The sequence below is a fragment of the Podarcis melisellensis genome, assembly GCF_964234715.1.
Source record: "Podarcis melisellensis genome assembly, chromosome: 7".
In the NCBI taxonomy this organism is placed as follows: Eukaryota; Metazoa; Chordata; class Lepidosauria; order Squamata; family Lacertidae; genus Podarcis; species Podarcis melisellensis.
Window position 1 is genome coordinate 86953804 of NC_138539.1, and position 14526 is coordinate 86968329.

Genomic DNA, 14526 nt, shown 5'->3' on the forward strand with positions numbered 1-14526 from the left:
CTGCAAAATCTTAAATTACTTTTCTTTGTTACACTGCTTACAAGAGAAATATTTGTCATACTTTACCATCAAATATTGTCATTAAGCATGATACTTCCAGGGAACCTCAATGGGTGTCTTGTGACTCAAGTGTATTTTATGTCTCCTGCTTGCACCAGGTCCTCCCTCCAAAGACCCTCTTTCCATATGAACCTACCTGGACCCCGAGATCATCCTCTGAGGCCCTTCTTTGTGTGCCTCCTCCACAAGAGGTCCGGAGGGTGGCAACACGAGAACAGGGCCTTTACTGCAGTGGCTCCCCATTTATGGAATGCTCTCCCCAGGGAAGTTCCCCTTTAGCCAGGCATTGGTTGATTAACATCGTATACCCCTTTTAAATGTGTGTGTTTGGGGAGGGGGGATTCTTGGATAGTGACTTTTTATGTTCTTGTTTTTAATATGTATTTTGTGTTTTTGCATTAGATTTTAATATTATGAACCACTTAATAAAAAATAACAACTACAACTGCTTCCCCCACCCCCACCCCCAAAAATCACTTTAGGAATTTGCTTCTCCACTGGATGTTTGCTACTAGGATGAAACTGTGGGTTTCGTGGGGAGAAAAGCAAGCTGTGCTGAATCCCAGGATGAAGAGACAATTGAATGTTAGCCCAATTTTCCTGAGTAAGCTGAGAGGGATCTGACTGAGAAGTGCAGGATGCATTGTTTTGGGATCCCATGTTTTAGCCTTTTCTTGTACACCCCAAAATACACTACCATCTGGGGGCTGTAAGTAAGGATGGTGGTAGCAGCTATCAGATAGTTAAGCTGCAGCTTGCCTACACTGCAAGGCAGTTGTGCAATAGAAACCCCCACTCCTGCCCTTGGATACATGAGGCAGTTTCCAATTTTCTAGGAAGGCAAGATCTTCATCGGCTGAATTGCCACTTCCTTTGTGGCAGTCATGATCATTTCCTTTCTTATAGAAGCACGGATGGACCACATCTCTCCAAGCACCTTGGGAACAATTTAAATTCATGCTATGCCTGCAAAAGGTCCCAGTTTTAATCCCTGGCATTTCCAGGTAGGGCCAAATAAGACTCCTGTCCAAATCCCTGGAGAGTCATTGCTGGCTTCCTATGTTCTTATGACCTACCTTGTCCACATTCTCAGTCTGCAATAAGTGAAATCCATCCAAACCAACCTGACTAGTTGAGGCCCTGGCTACAACCCGTGTATTGGCCAATAAAGCTGAGCCAAGCTTAACATCAGAGATCAGGACTGAAGTCAAAGAAGGGAGCAAAGAACCAGGAAATGCTATCACTGCCCAAAGCAAAGTCCCGATCTGTACAGGAAGACTTTGGAGCCCTTCCTATTGAGGATAGCCAATGGGTGGGTGGACTTACTCTAGCACCTGGGAACATTTTGTTATTAGGGCAAAGGTGGCTAAACTATGGTTGTGTAGATGTCATTGGAATACAACGCCCATCAGTTTCAGCCAGCATGGCCGATGATCATGGAAGGTGGGAGCTGTAGTTCAACAGCTGGAGGACCATAGTTAAGCCATCCTTGATCTGTACACTCTGTAGGCTCCCAGCATTGGGAGCTGTGCACAGAACCATGGTGGCCTAGTGCTAGCCCTAGCAGCTCTTCATACAGCCACAAAGTGGGTGTTATGGTGAGTGGGGTCTTCTTCCACTTGTATTCAAGCCATCATATGAGCTGTTTCTTTAAACCAGGCATGTCCAAAGTCCAATTCGGGGGCCTAATCCGCTGGTTGGTTTAATCCGGCCCCTGTGGCAGTTTATTTCCTGGGATAAAATCCTAAGAAAACCTCAACAACTTCAACCCTTAAAAAAGCTCAACAACCTCAACCCTAAAAAAAGTTAACAACTTTGGTCGGCCCTCACGGCCCTTCACTTCATCAAATCTGGCCCTCTTTGAAAAAAGTGTGGACACCACTGCATTAAGCCCACCTCCCTCTCTACACACACATACACAAAACAGTGAAGACAAAAGAAAGCAGTAGCCCTATGATGTCTCAGTCAACAGAGCACGAGACTCTGGGTCATGGGTTTGAGCCCCACGTTGGACAAAAGATTCCTGCATTGCAGGGGGTTGGACTAGATGACCCTTGTGGTCCCTTCCAACTCTACAATTCTATGATTCTATGAATGTCAAGGAGAGAGTGTGGCCGTCATTAGTGGCAATGCTCTCCCTTTCTTGCTATCCTAATTCTTAACATAATGAGAGAGAATTGCTTTCTATAGCTGGACATTAAGCCTAAACTAAGGAGAGTCAAAGTTGCTTACAAATTGTGCAACTCATCTGTTTTACACTGGAAGCCTTCCTTTGAAGTATTTTTTGTTGAAGCTGGTGCCTCTGACTTGAGGTCAGCCGCAGATTACCCATGGAGAATGAAAATGTTCTCCCTCTAGTTTCTTGGTGTTCAATTTTTTATGTCAGGATTGAGTCTACATAGAGACATTTTTCTACATAGAGACAGATTTATTTGTCTAATGCAGACAGCAGAAGGCCTTTTTTGGCAGGCGACTGCATGTGTCACATTGGAGTATATGCAGGTGAATGAACTCCAATGTTAGGATTCTGATCTGTAGTGGTGATGTTATTAGGTCCTGCAATGGTGCATGTCTGCTAGCTGAGGATAACAGCAATGCAAGTGACCTCTTTGAGGACTCCATGGTTTATGTCCTCAGAGCACCCAAAACCCCCTCATTGACTAATGTGCCCATGTCTGAGGTCAAAAGTCCGTGCTTTAAACCGTTGGCTTGATGCCATAATGGATAACATTCATTACAGCAAAGCAACAAGTACACAAATAACACAAGATAATAAGAGTGCTGTTGTAGTGGAATTGTTGGAAACAGCCCAGGAATAAATGCCCAGTCCTGCTTTTTCGTAATAAATGCATTGAACACAGTAAATTATTTAAAGATAGCTCTGCATTTCGTCTTGAGTTTCTTACAGAATGTCCTCTTGGATCAATATGCTTTATACAAAGAAGCTTCACCTGCCACTTTCTTTCTTTCTTTCTTTAAATTAAGAGCCCACTATAAACTTCAGTTTCCATACTTGTGTGATAATTCAAGTGCTGCCATTTTGCAAACATGCATAAGGCAAGATACTAAGCATTTGTGATTTTGCCATGAGGCATGCAAGAGGAAGAGTTTTGGGTGGGGGAGAGATGATGTTTGAGACGCTGACATCCCCAACTGTTCTAGATGTATGGAGAAAAATTTGGAGTTCTCCATTTTGCAACTAATGGATACAAGCTGGTGAAAGTAAGTGCAGTAATGATTAATAATTCGTTCAGAATTCAGCCACTAAAGTACTCTAACACTTTGAGAAGAGTTGAGAGGAAGGTAATTAAAAGCTACTTTAGACCTTCTGGTTCTTTGGCAGCTTCTGTGCTCTCCTTGTCTTTAAACACAATGAAGAGCTTTCAGAAGGATTTTAATGTCGTTCAGTTTGTGGTCCAAACTGCAAACAACAATAAATGGCTGCTCTAATGGTGTCCCTTCTGTCAGAACATTGCATTTCCACTGAGCACTGCACAACAGCCATCATCACAGCTCTGTAAATCTTCTCCCTCTCAGTGGTTCTGGATAATGATCTCTGGGGAGAAAGGAGGAGGAGGAGGAGGAGGGTTCTCTACAAATGCAGTGTCTCCTCGACTGCTTCCAGTCCTAAGTGAAAGCATGAAGAACCACAGTAAAACAAGCCCATGGAAAAGCAGAAAACAATGGGGTAAAATAAGTAAAATATTGTTTCTTATTAGTGCATATAAATATTTTAAGTAGATACATGAATCATATTTATTCTTTTATTTAAAAGCTTTTCTAAATCACTTAATGTTTTTAAGATTTCTATCTAATCCACAATATCCATTAAGACAAAAATACAATCTGAAACCAATAAAACAGGAGCACAAAAACATAAATAAGCAAATAAAACAGAAATTTTGAGGATTCAAATATTTAAAACAGGGTCCAATCTCTGGAAATAAGTGTGAATTGGCTTCATGTATGGCAGAGGGAAGGGCATTCCACAGTTTTGGGGTCACTATGATATTCTGAGGAATGTTCCCTGGTGATCTAAGGGAGTTTATAGAGGCAGATGATCTTTCTGATAATATATATAGCCCTGAACAATTCATGACCAGGTTAACAAGACATTGAGCACAGCCCCGTAGGTGATCAGCAGCCAGTGCAGTTCCCTCAGCACAGGTGTCGCACAGTGGCGTAGCGTGGGGGGTGCAGGGGGGGCCGGCCACACCGGGCGCAACATCTGGGGGTTAGGGTTAGGGGACGCAAATCCACGGGTTAGGGGCGCAAATCCACGTGTTAGGGGGCGCAAATTACTTGCTCCGGGTGCTGACAACCCACGCTACGCCACAGGTGTCGCATGCATGAGTCTCAGGGCTCCACTCAACTACCCGGCCACAGCATTCCAGTCTGGCTGCAGCTTCTGGACCAATCCCGTGGGAAGTCCTGTACAGAGTCCATCACTGGACTACATTACATCATCCCAGTCATGAAGTTTCCAATGCACAAGTCACCATGGTAGAGCTAATATATCTTATATCTATCTGTCTGTCTATCTAGATCAGGGGTCAGCAACCTTTTTTAGCAGGGGGCCGGTCCACTGTCCCTCAGACCATGTGGTGGGCTGGACTATATTTTTTGGGGGAAATATGAATGAATTCCTATGTCTCACAAATAACCCAAAGGTGCATTTTAAATAAAATCACACATTCTACTCATGTAAAAACACCAGGCAGGCCCCACAAATAACCCAGAGATGCATTTTAAATAAAAGCACACATTCTACTCATGTAAAAACACGCTGATTCCTGGACCGTCCGTGGGCCGGATTGAGAAGGTGAATGGGCTGCATCCAGCCCCCGGGCCTTAGATTGCCTACCCCTGATCTAGATACACACACACGAAATAATTTTATATACTTATCACATCTAATTTCACCAATAGTTAATGAGATCTTTGAAAAGATGGGTTTTGATGAAAAATAACCATGCACATTCATAAAACCTCTAATACTGTGTCTTGCTTTAATCAGTGCTCACAGAAGCCCCCTCCAGGCAGCCACTAAGTGTACAAATGAGCCCATGTAGGGAAGTAGTGAGAAGGGCATCCAGATTTTGGGGGGGGGGCATTACAAACCTTTGAACAAGCATAAAGGACCACCCATTAGTCACTTCAGGTGTCTTGAAATATCATATATTTTTGCTCAGGCTTTCCTTGATCCATAAGATTGAACCCTCTTATTACTGAATTCATGTTTTTATTCCTGTTTGTCTGGCTTTTGTGTTGTCAATTTGCTTTTATGACACTCTCTTGTTGTTTTTATGCTGTATTTTTGTATACTGCTTAGAGATTTTTAAATACCAAGCAGTCTGAAAAAGTGTTTAAATCAATCAATCAGTATGTCTGGTTCTATGACTCAACGTGCAATCCTTAATCCACATGCCTGGGAGTGAAGCCCCATTGAATTCAATGGAACTTACTTCTGAGCAGATTGCACTGTAAAGGACAATAGAAATTCTCTGATGGCTTCCATTTGTGTTGGCTCAAACCCTAATCAAGACAGGGAAGTAGAAATCCCAGATCTACAAACAATCACATCTGCAGGGGGGAAATGAAGGCTGCAATAACGTAGATGAATCCTGCCAACTATTAACTCTTGCAAGCATAAAACTGGGATAGCTCACTTGGTAGAGCATGAGGCTCTTAATCTCAGGGTCATGTTGGTCAAAATATTCCAGCATTGCAGGGGGCTGGACTAGATGACCCTCATGGCCCTTTCCAATTCTTTAAAGTCTGTGTGTGTGTGTGTGTGTGTGTGTGTGTGTGTGTGTGTGTAAGAGACAGAGGGGGGGATTCATCTCAACAAGCCTTTACTGTGGATTAACTTGAGTCTCTCACAATCTTCCAGGAAGCCATTCTCAAGTGCATTGGTAGATAACTACCTGCATTTTGTAGGGTGAAACTGGCAGCTACTGCCTTGCTCCCAGATCTACAAACAGTTTTCCATGGGGATCACATGGTGAGAAGAGGACTGACAAGCACCCCTTATCCTTCATCCCTTCACTTGCCCTCATTTCAGTTCAGGGCAGACGTCTCCTGCCTTTTCTCAGGGGTTATCTGAGGCCACTGCCACTCCCTGTTTCTTTCTTTTGAGCAGTCATTCTCATTCCTTTCCTTGCTCACCAGTAAGTAGCTGTAGTTAGGAAAGTAGCCGGCCTTCACCCTAGCCAAAACAACACCTTCTGCCATTACTTTCTGATTACCAGTGCCACTGATATCAACCTCCTATCCTCCTCCTACACACACTCTGATCAGATGGGAGAGCAGATGCTATAAAACCGCTGCAGAAATTTGCGAGCACAACAGAGCAATTGAAATGCATCACTAGATTCTATCCCTGCAGCTTCAGAAGTCTTGCTGCAGAGTTCCCATTATTGTTGTTTGAGTTTCAACCAAGAAACAGCCCCCAGGTGGCTCACAAAAGGTAACACACAAATACTAAATTCAAGGGGGAAAGTGTGTACAGTCAGTGATTATTCAGAAAACATCAAATGTGTTGGCCCTTCCTATCTCAATGCCTCTCAAAGCATTCAAAATGGTGGTACCCAAACAGACGGTGCTTTTGTTAGGCAAAGGTTTAGCATGCCAACTGACCAATAGCAACACCCTACAATGCATCTCTGCTGAAGGCACAGTTTTGAAGCTAAGTGTCACTCTGGTGAAAGGGCTTTTTGCAGCAGACAAGGCAGACTGAGAGGCTCAACAGATGACGAAGGTGAAAATCCAGCTCATAAGACATCTGTGGCCAGAAGGATTCCAGCACTTCCCTCGTCAGGGAAGAGAGAGAAGTATTCAGACAGTCAAGGAATGGCACATATTTTCTGAAAAGGTTATGTTAAAAGCCCAATGGTAAAATAAGATTTCTTCCCTTCTCCTGCAAGACAGCAATTGCAAATGCTGGCTTTAATCTCACAGTGGGTCAGCAGTGAAGCCAAGACGGCATGCCAGGCTTGTTGTTCCCCTTAGGTGATTATCCTGCCCTGACTGCCCTGTTCATCCAGCAGTGATGAATTATAACACTAGACATTCATTAAATCCTGTGCCTTGATCCTTTGCCTCTGCAGTGCCACCAACAATCTCTCTGCTGCCTGCTGGCTATTGCGCTACTAATGCTGCTGAAATGACCCCAGAGCATTCTTTTTTTTTCACTGCACAGAACAAAGCTTGTCTATTTAAAACAGTCGTTTGCAGACAGACAAAACACTTTTAATAGTCACAGTTAGCATGTGCTTTTCAGAAGCTACTAAATTACAACCTAGAAATGCACACCCAGGTGGACAGTATCACCAGGAAATGACTACTTTGATTCTAGAACACTCTGGCCAGATCCGTGTCTAGGTTGTGTGACACTTTTCCATGTTTTTATTCATAGTTCCATTCCATTTCCACAGTAATATGCATTTTTAAAGAATCATTTCTAAATACCTATTTAAATAGCATTGTGCTGTTTAAATACATGTACAAATGCATTTTTAAATGTGTATTTTCTGGCAAAATAGGTATTTAAAAGCACATTTCGATAATTTAAACTGCTGAGAACTACATCTCAAAATCTGAAGAAGCGCAAAATCCCCCACATATTCAAGCTCCTATCTGCACATTACTCAAAGAGGTGTGTGGATCATGTCATTTTGTGTTGGAATTTGCAAAGACTGAATACCTCAAGAATTCTTAGATTAGAAGGAAAGTGCTTCCTCTGTTCCCCCATGTTTAGCATAAATTGTCCTGCCTCCCTTGGCCAAATCAAAAGTAAAAATAAAAAAAAAATGAGCAGAGACTTCAACTGGGGGGCGGGGAGATTATTTAGCCACTTTCCCTAGCACATTTTGTTTTGTTGCTTCTGTGCAAAGTCTTCTCTGTAATTTGGCTTCTCCTCCCACCTCTCCCCACTACCACACATATCCTGCTTGGGAACGGTCCTATGAGTACTTAGTGGGGAAAGATTTATTTGCAAATTCAGGAAAGGAGGGCATGATGAAACTGCCTGGGGGCAAAAAGAAAACCTGTTTTTTGGCTGCACTCATAGTTGCCTTCTGCCTGCATCCTACTCTGGGTTTGTCTCCATCACAGATTTGATGGGGGAGGAGCAGCTAGATATTTTTAGCAGAGAATTCTCAGCATCGTCATCAAACAACAATTCCAGGGATTCTTAGTGAGAAGCCAATGTAGCTAAACTGGTATAAAGCAGATATAGGTTTGTAGTACAGATATATGTTATCTCTGTCTCATGTGGACTCCTGTCTTGGCAAAACACATTTATCACAAAACTGCAAGGCAACCAAAGGACTTCCAATCTCTGCTCTAAGCTTCAGTAGCCCATCACTTGCATTCCATCAAGCCTTTTCTTAAAAAACCTTTAAAGGAGATACCCATAACCTCCAGGAAATGCTTTCCATTATGAAACTGCAGTTACAATAAACAAGATTCTCTATTGTTTTATCTAAATCTAGCTTCCGTTTCCTGTTGATGCACTGAACAGCTTCTGATTTAGTATTGCCCCCCTCCCAACAGCTCACCTTCCAATTATCCAGGTCGCTAAGGCTTTCTGGGAAAAACTGAACACAGGTGCCATGCTGGAAGCTACTGAGGTGTGCTCAGCACTTTTTGGAAAATTGACCTTGATTTGGATTGCTGATCGTGTAAAACTCTGACACACACAGAGGTGGAACAAGAGAAGGCAGAATGAAAAAACAAAGTATCATTCCTAAAATGCTCCCATTAAAACTAGGCTTTATTTTATCCAGGTAAAAGACACAGTTTGGTGCACACACACACACCCCACACACATTTGCGTACACACATACACAGGCTGGGAGCCTCAATGGCACTCCTCTACCTGGGGCAAAAAACTTAGCTATCCGCCCCCCTCCCCGCCCCCCGATATGGCTCTGATAGAAACTTAGGATATTGTGATGGTCACATCCATATGGCATCCCTCATTGTTCTGATAACATACTACAGTACCAGAAACCAACCAAGAAGTTACAGGGCAACTACAAATTCTCTACTTTAAACAAAACTTCCCCTCTTTTACGCCACTATACTATTAATGACATCATGGAAAGTGCTAGTAAATTCCCAGGCAATAAGCAAGTGGATAATTTAGTGCTGTTTTAAAGGTAAGGAAAGTTCCCAGACTTGTCTCTGATTGATGTATTTTATTCCTAAATGGATGGGTTGTTTTTTTACAAAACATGTAAGAAAATGCAAAACTGGATTGTAAAATCTTTAGAACCAAACTAGATGAGAGATCAGTATACTCATGATCATGTATCCTATAGTTAGTAGTATTGGTAGTGATAGGTTAAAGTTAAAAACAGCAATATAGGTTAAAGTGGTAGGTTAAAGTTAAAAACAGCAATATATAGAGGGTGATCAGACTGGGCCTGGAACTAGGAGGGGGGGGAGAATTACCCTTTTTACTCTCTCTCTCTCCTCTCTCTCTCTCTCTCTCTCTCTCTCTCTCTCTCTGTCTGTCTCTCTCTCACACCCACCCCTGCTATTTGCCCTAAAGATGGAAAATACCAATGACATTCCACTGTTTTCAATGAAACTTTCAAACTTTGACATTATGACTTAAATCCAACTTTTTGTATGCAGTCTGATATGCAGAAAGAATTCACTTCAGTGACTAGGATAGGTAATCAAACACCGAAAAATACATTGCAGGAATAGCACCCCCCCTTCAAGTGACTTGGGGAAATTCTTGCCCTTGTGGGAGCTCCGTGTATATACTGGAGGCTTCACATGAGCACACTGCCTGTACATTTAAGTTTTTATTAATGCAGTGAAGAGCAGATGGGGGGGCGGATTTTCATCAGGAAACTGATGTGGAGAGAAAGGATTATCCGATCTTCCCATGGTCCTGATACACATGCTCTTTGCCAGAATTTTAAGCAATAGGAGTTCCAATCTTGCATCTCCACTGCCTCATTTAGCCAGATCTTTACTTTCAGTAAACTTGTTTAGGTTTGTGGCACCAAAAATCCATACTGCTGTTCAGCAAGTATTTTATCTGGACTGAGGTCAAACAAATAAATTATACCTATTGATTCATTTCAGAAATGCAGAAATTATCAAGCTGACATAGTAGCCTCAATAGGTTGTCCATCAAACCAAGCACATTAAAAGCTGTCCATCCAGACTATTTTCTCAGCACGGATTATGCTAATTTTCTATTTAAGGTTGTTGTTGTTTTTCCTTTTAAGTAACATAACCTTTTCAAGTGAGTAAGTGATTATTGGAGAAAATTTACATTGAAACAATTTCAATAGGGCTTTCAATAGGAAGTTTTTTTTTTTTTACTATTTAACTTATTTAACTTGTTTTCTGAATACTGAAAAAACTGGCTGTCCAACTTCATTTTTGCTGTACTACTCTTATTTTCAGCAAAGCATATCTGCATAATTTTACCAAAATACTGAAACTGAGTACGTTTTGTTTTCTACTTCTGAAGTCCATTTGGAGACAGTGTGACTGCTTTCACAATACAGCTTTGAATGGTACCTGGGAAAAACACCCAGTATTGTACTGCTGTGCTGCAGATGCCATAAAACTGAAATGATATATAGGATCCTTTACAACCTACTAAGTGTTAGTATTGTTTACTAATAAATAAATAAATAAATAAATAAATAAAAGTGTATCACTAGAAGAGAGCATGATTGGGTAATGAAGAGGCCATAGGTACTAAACAAGTACATTGGGGGTTACAGACTAATGTACTGCAACAGCACAGCAAAAACTGGGTCAACATACTGAATTATGTCACTAGACTTTCAGAGAAATGGGGAGGTAGGACAGGAAGAAGAGGCAACACCATGTGAGAAGTAAAACACTGTGTTACCAGTTTAATCTATTCATATCTGCTCAGAAATAAGTCCCACTGAGATCAATGGTGGGATTGTAGCCTAAGAATGTTTTATATGTTCTCGGCCTCCTGGAAAACATACAGCCAAGTGTATCTTAATATGGTGATCCAGAAGATGGAACATAATTACAAAGTCTTAAAGGCTGCAAACCAATACCCTGGGAGTAAGCCCCACTGGACGCAGTGCTTCGAAGGAAACACAAATCACCTGAACATCATTTCAAGCATATTGATTCTCAGACTGAGCCTTCTTATGCTTCTTTTATGTGTATTTTGTGCTATCATATAATCTGCTAGAGTGGACTTTCTCCTACATGTAGAAAGGTGGTAGAACACCCTGATACTTTGATCAGGAAGATAAAAACCCTTTAAAAACAAAGTGCTGCACAGATATAATACACCTGAGCTAGCAGAGCAGAAGGAATCAAAAGCCTCCAATTTTGTTTGGGGGGGGGATGAATGCCATGCCTCACCATTCCTTTAACCCACTCTTGTTTCCTATCAATATCCTGAGCATTAAGCATGTAAAAGACCACTGGTTAAATTCAAAGCCTGTTCAGGTCATTTTATCCATTCAGTCCTCACCTCGTTTGGAGTGATGGGCTCACTTTTAAGTATGATCAGGTTCTGTGCGCTCTGCCCGCTCTGCCCACTCTGCCCAGTCAGATGTCTCTCAGTCATCCCAGCCTGGGAGTGGATTCCTGCTGGGACCCCGGTGTTGTAAAACATGAAAGTATCACTTCCTGAGCCTGCAGTCAGACAAGCTTTATAGCAGTAGGTCTTGGAAAGAGATCCATTGCCCCGCACTTCAACAAAATGGGGCTGGACTTTTAAACCATTTGACATTCTGGTGTCAAGGTTGTTATTTGCCTGCTTATACATTTCAACCGGGCACCTTTCTCTGGGCGTCCCACAGAACCCCCCACAACAGGAGCTCATGTGCACACTGTGTTTGTGGCACTTGATTACAGCGAGGACAATGATTGTCAAGAGAAATATAAATGAGACAGAGCTCAGAGCAACAATGAGATAAAGGGTGATCTCAGAGTAACTTCTAGAGCTTTTTACGTGCCTCCTGGTGTCAGGAATGATTTTGGAAATCCTGTCCACGACGGCAACTATGATTGACACGGAGGAAGACAAGGGTGGCTTTCCATTGTCTCTCACTACAACAGTAAGGTTGAAGGTGGTCACAGTGTCCTCCGGCAGTTTTCGAGTAGTCCTAACTTCTCCACTGTGAAGTGCCACTCTAAAGAAGTCTGGAGCTGAAGACTGGGCCAAGTGAAAGAAGAGCCATGCATTTTGCCCAGAGTCTGCATCAATGGCTATGACTTTGGTCACCAAGTATCCAGTGCTGGCTGAACGAGGGATCATCTCCATAGCTGCTGAGGCATTAACTGGGGCAGGATACAGAATCTGTGGTGCATGGTCATTCTGGTCCACCACATAGATGTTCACTGTGGCTGTGCTACTGAGTGGTGGCACCCCCGAGTCTTGGGCCTGCACAACAACTTGGAACTCCCTCAGCTGTTCATAGTCAAAGGAAGTAACAGCATAAATGTCACCAGTGTCAGGTTTAATGGAGACATAGGAGGCCACAGGGAGCCCTTGAATCTCTCTGTTCAGCAGAGAGTAGGAAATGAGGGCATTTTCATTGGCATCAAGGTCAACAGCCTTGGCAGTGCAGAGGGAAACCCCTGGAGCATTGTTTTCAGGGATGTAAACAGAGTAAGCGGATTCTTCAAACCGTGGTGGGTTGTCATTGATATCAGAGATGTCCACCTGGATGACTTTGTGAGAAGTTAAGGGAGGAATCCCTGCATCTGCAGCAGTGATGGTAATATTGTAGGTAGCAGCCCTTTCGCGGTCGAGAACGCCCTGAGTCACCAGGGTGTAGGAGTTTTTGAAGGAATTAAGTTTGAAAGGGAGGTTGGCAGGAATGCTCAAGCTGACTTGCCTGTTCTGGCCAGAGTCCTGGTCAGTGACGCTCATTAAGGCCACCACGGTGTCTGGGGGGGCATCCTCAGAGACTGGGCTGTACAAGGAAGTCAGCACAACCTCAGGGGCATTATCATTGGCATCCACAATGTGGACTAGCACCTTGCAGTGCCCAGCCATGGGGACGGGGCCCCTATCAGTGGCTTGTACATAGATCTCATAGGAGGAGGCTTCCTCGTAATCCAGCGTCCCGTTAACCCTCACCTCTCCCGACACTGGGTCCACGCTGAAGAGCTGGCGCACTTTCTCCGGGGTGTAGCTGCTGAAGGAATAGCGCACGTCGCCGTTGGAGCCCTCGTCCGGGTCGGAGGCGTTCAGCCTCGCCACCAGCGTGCCTGGCGCCACATTCTCCATTAAAGTCGCCGTGTAGGTGCCGCGGTCGAACTCCGGCGAGTTGTCGTTGGTGTCCAAGACCCGCACGGAGATCTGGGCCGTGGCGGACTTGGCCGGGTCGCCTCCGTCGACGGCGGTCAGCACCAGCTGCTGGCGGGCGCTCTGCTCGCGGTCGAGGGGCTGCAGCAGCACCAGCTCCAGGAGTTTGCTGCCGCGCTCGAAGTCCCCCAGGCCCAGCCCGAAGTGCTCGCTGGGGCTGAGGCGGTAGCTCTGCACCGAGTTGGAGCCCACGTCGGGGTCGTCGGCGCCCTCGATGGGGAAGCGGGCGCCCGGCAGCGCGGACTCGCTGACGTCCAGCCGGTACTCCTGGCGGGGGAAACGGGGCGCGTGGTCGTTGATGTCCAGCACCTCCACCTCCACGCCGTGCACCTCGACGGGCTGCTCGATCACCAGCTCCAGGCTGAGGAAGCACGACGGGCTGAGCTCGCACAGCGCCTCCCGGTCCACGCGCTCCTTCACCACCAGCAGCCCGCGGCCCACGTCCAGCGCCAAGTACTGCCGACCGCTGCCCGACGTCAGCCGGGCACCCCTCGACGCCAGCTGCCGGGGCTCCAGCGCCAGGTCTTCCGCCACGCTGCCCACCACGGCGCCCCGCGGCACCTCCTCCTGCACTGCGTAGCGGAGCTGCCCGACGGCGGGACCCAGGCACAGCAGCAGCAGCAGCAGCCAGGAGCCCAGGGCCTCCGCCTCGCGGCCGCGCCGGGAACCGGGCGGTGTCATGGCAGGTCCGGGAAGGGAGGCCCCGGGCAGGCGCACGCTCAGCCTCCCGGCAGCAGCGGCAGCGGCAGGAGGGTCATGCAGGCGGCTAGCAGGCGCCGCCAGGAGCCCCCGGCGCGGCCACTGCGCCCCTCCTCCGCTCCGGGGCCGCCCAGCCCCTCATGTCGCCCAGTCGCCAGCTCTGGCCCGCTCTGCGATGGCCCCGTCTCCTCCGACGACAGACAGGCTGTTCCACTCCTCCTCCTCCTCCTCCTCCTCCTCTTCCTCCCCCGCCGGCTGACGCGGCTGCTCCTCCGCGCTCCGGGGAGGGGCGGGTTCGGCGCTCGGCTGGCTCCGTTTCAGCACCTGGGCGAGGAACAGCGACCTCGAGGCGGGCGGGCGGGCGGCCAGCCAGGAGCGACGCGGCGAGGAAGAGGCAAGGGCAGGGCCAAGGAGGCGTCGGC

The 14526-nt window shown here is 45.6% G+C and overlaps 1 protein-coding gene across 7 annotated transcripts in view; it reads right to left on the reverse strand.

Annotated features, from left to right (window-relative positions):
- The window catches only part of LOC309373494 (protocadherin alpha-C2-like), a 181751-nt gene that overhangs the window by 39781 nt on the left and 127444 nt on the right, over positions 1–14526 (reverse strand). Inside the window, exon 1 of one of the 7 annotated variants that reach the window (XM_081917752.1) lies at positions 11561–14192. The exons of 5 other annotated variants lie outside the window; for them this stretch is intronic. In XM_081917752.1, the coding sequence (XP_081773878.1) occupies positions 11561–14086 (2526 nt within the window). In that variant the 5' untranslated portion in view covers positions 14087–14192. Of the gene's footprint in view, positions 1–11560; positions 14193–14526 lie in introns of those variants that run through there. One more of the 7 variants, XM_081917748.1, reaches the window with a different exon arrangement.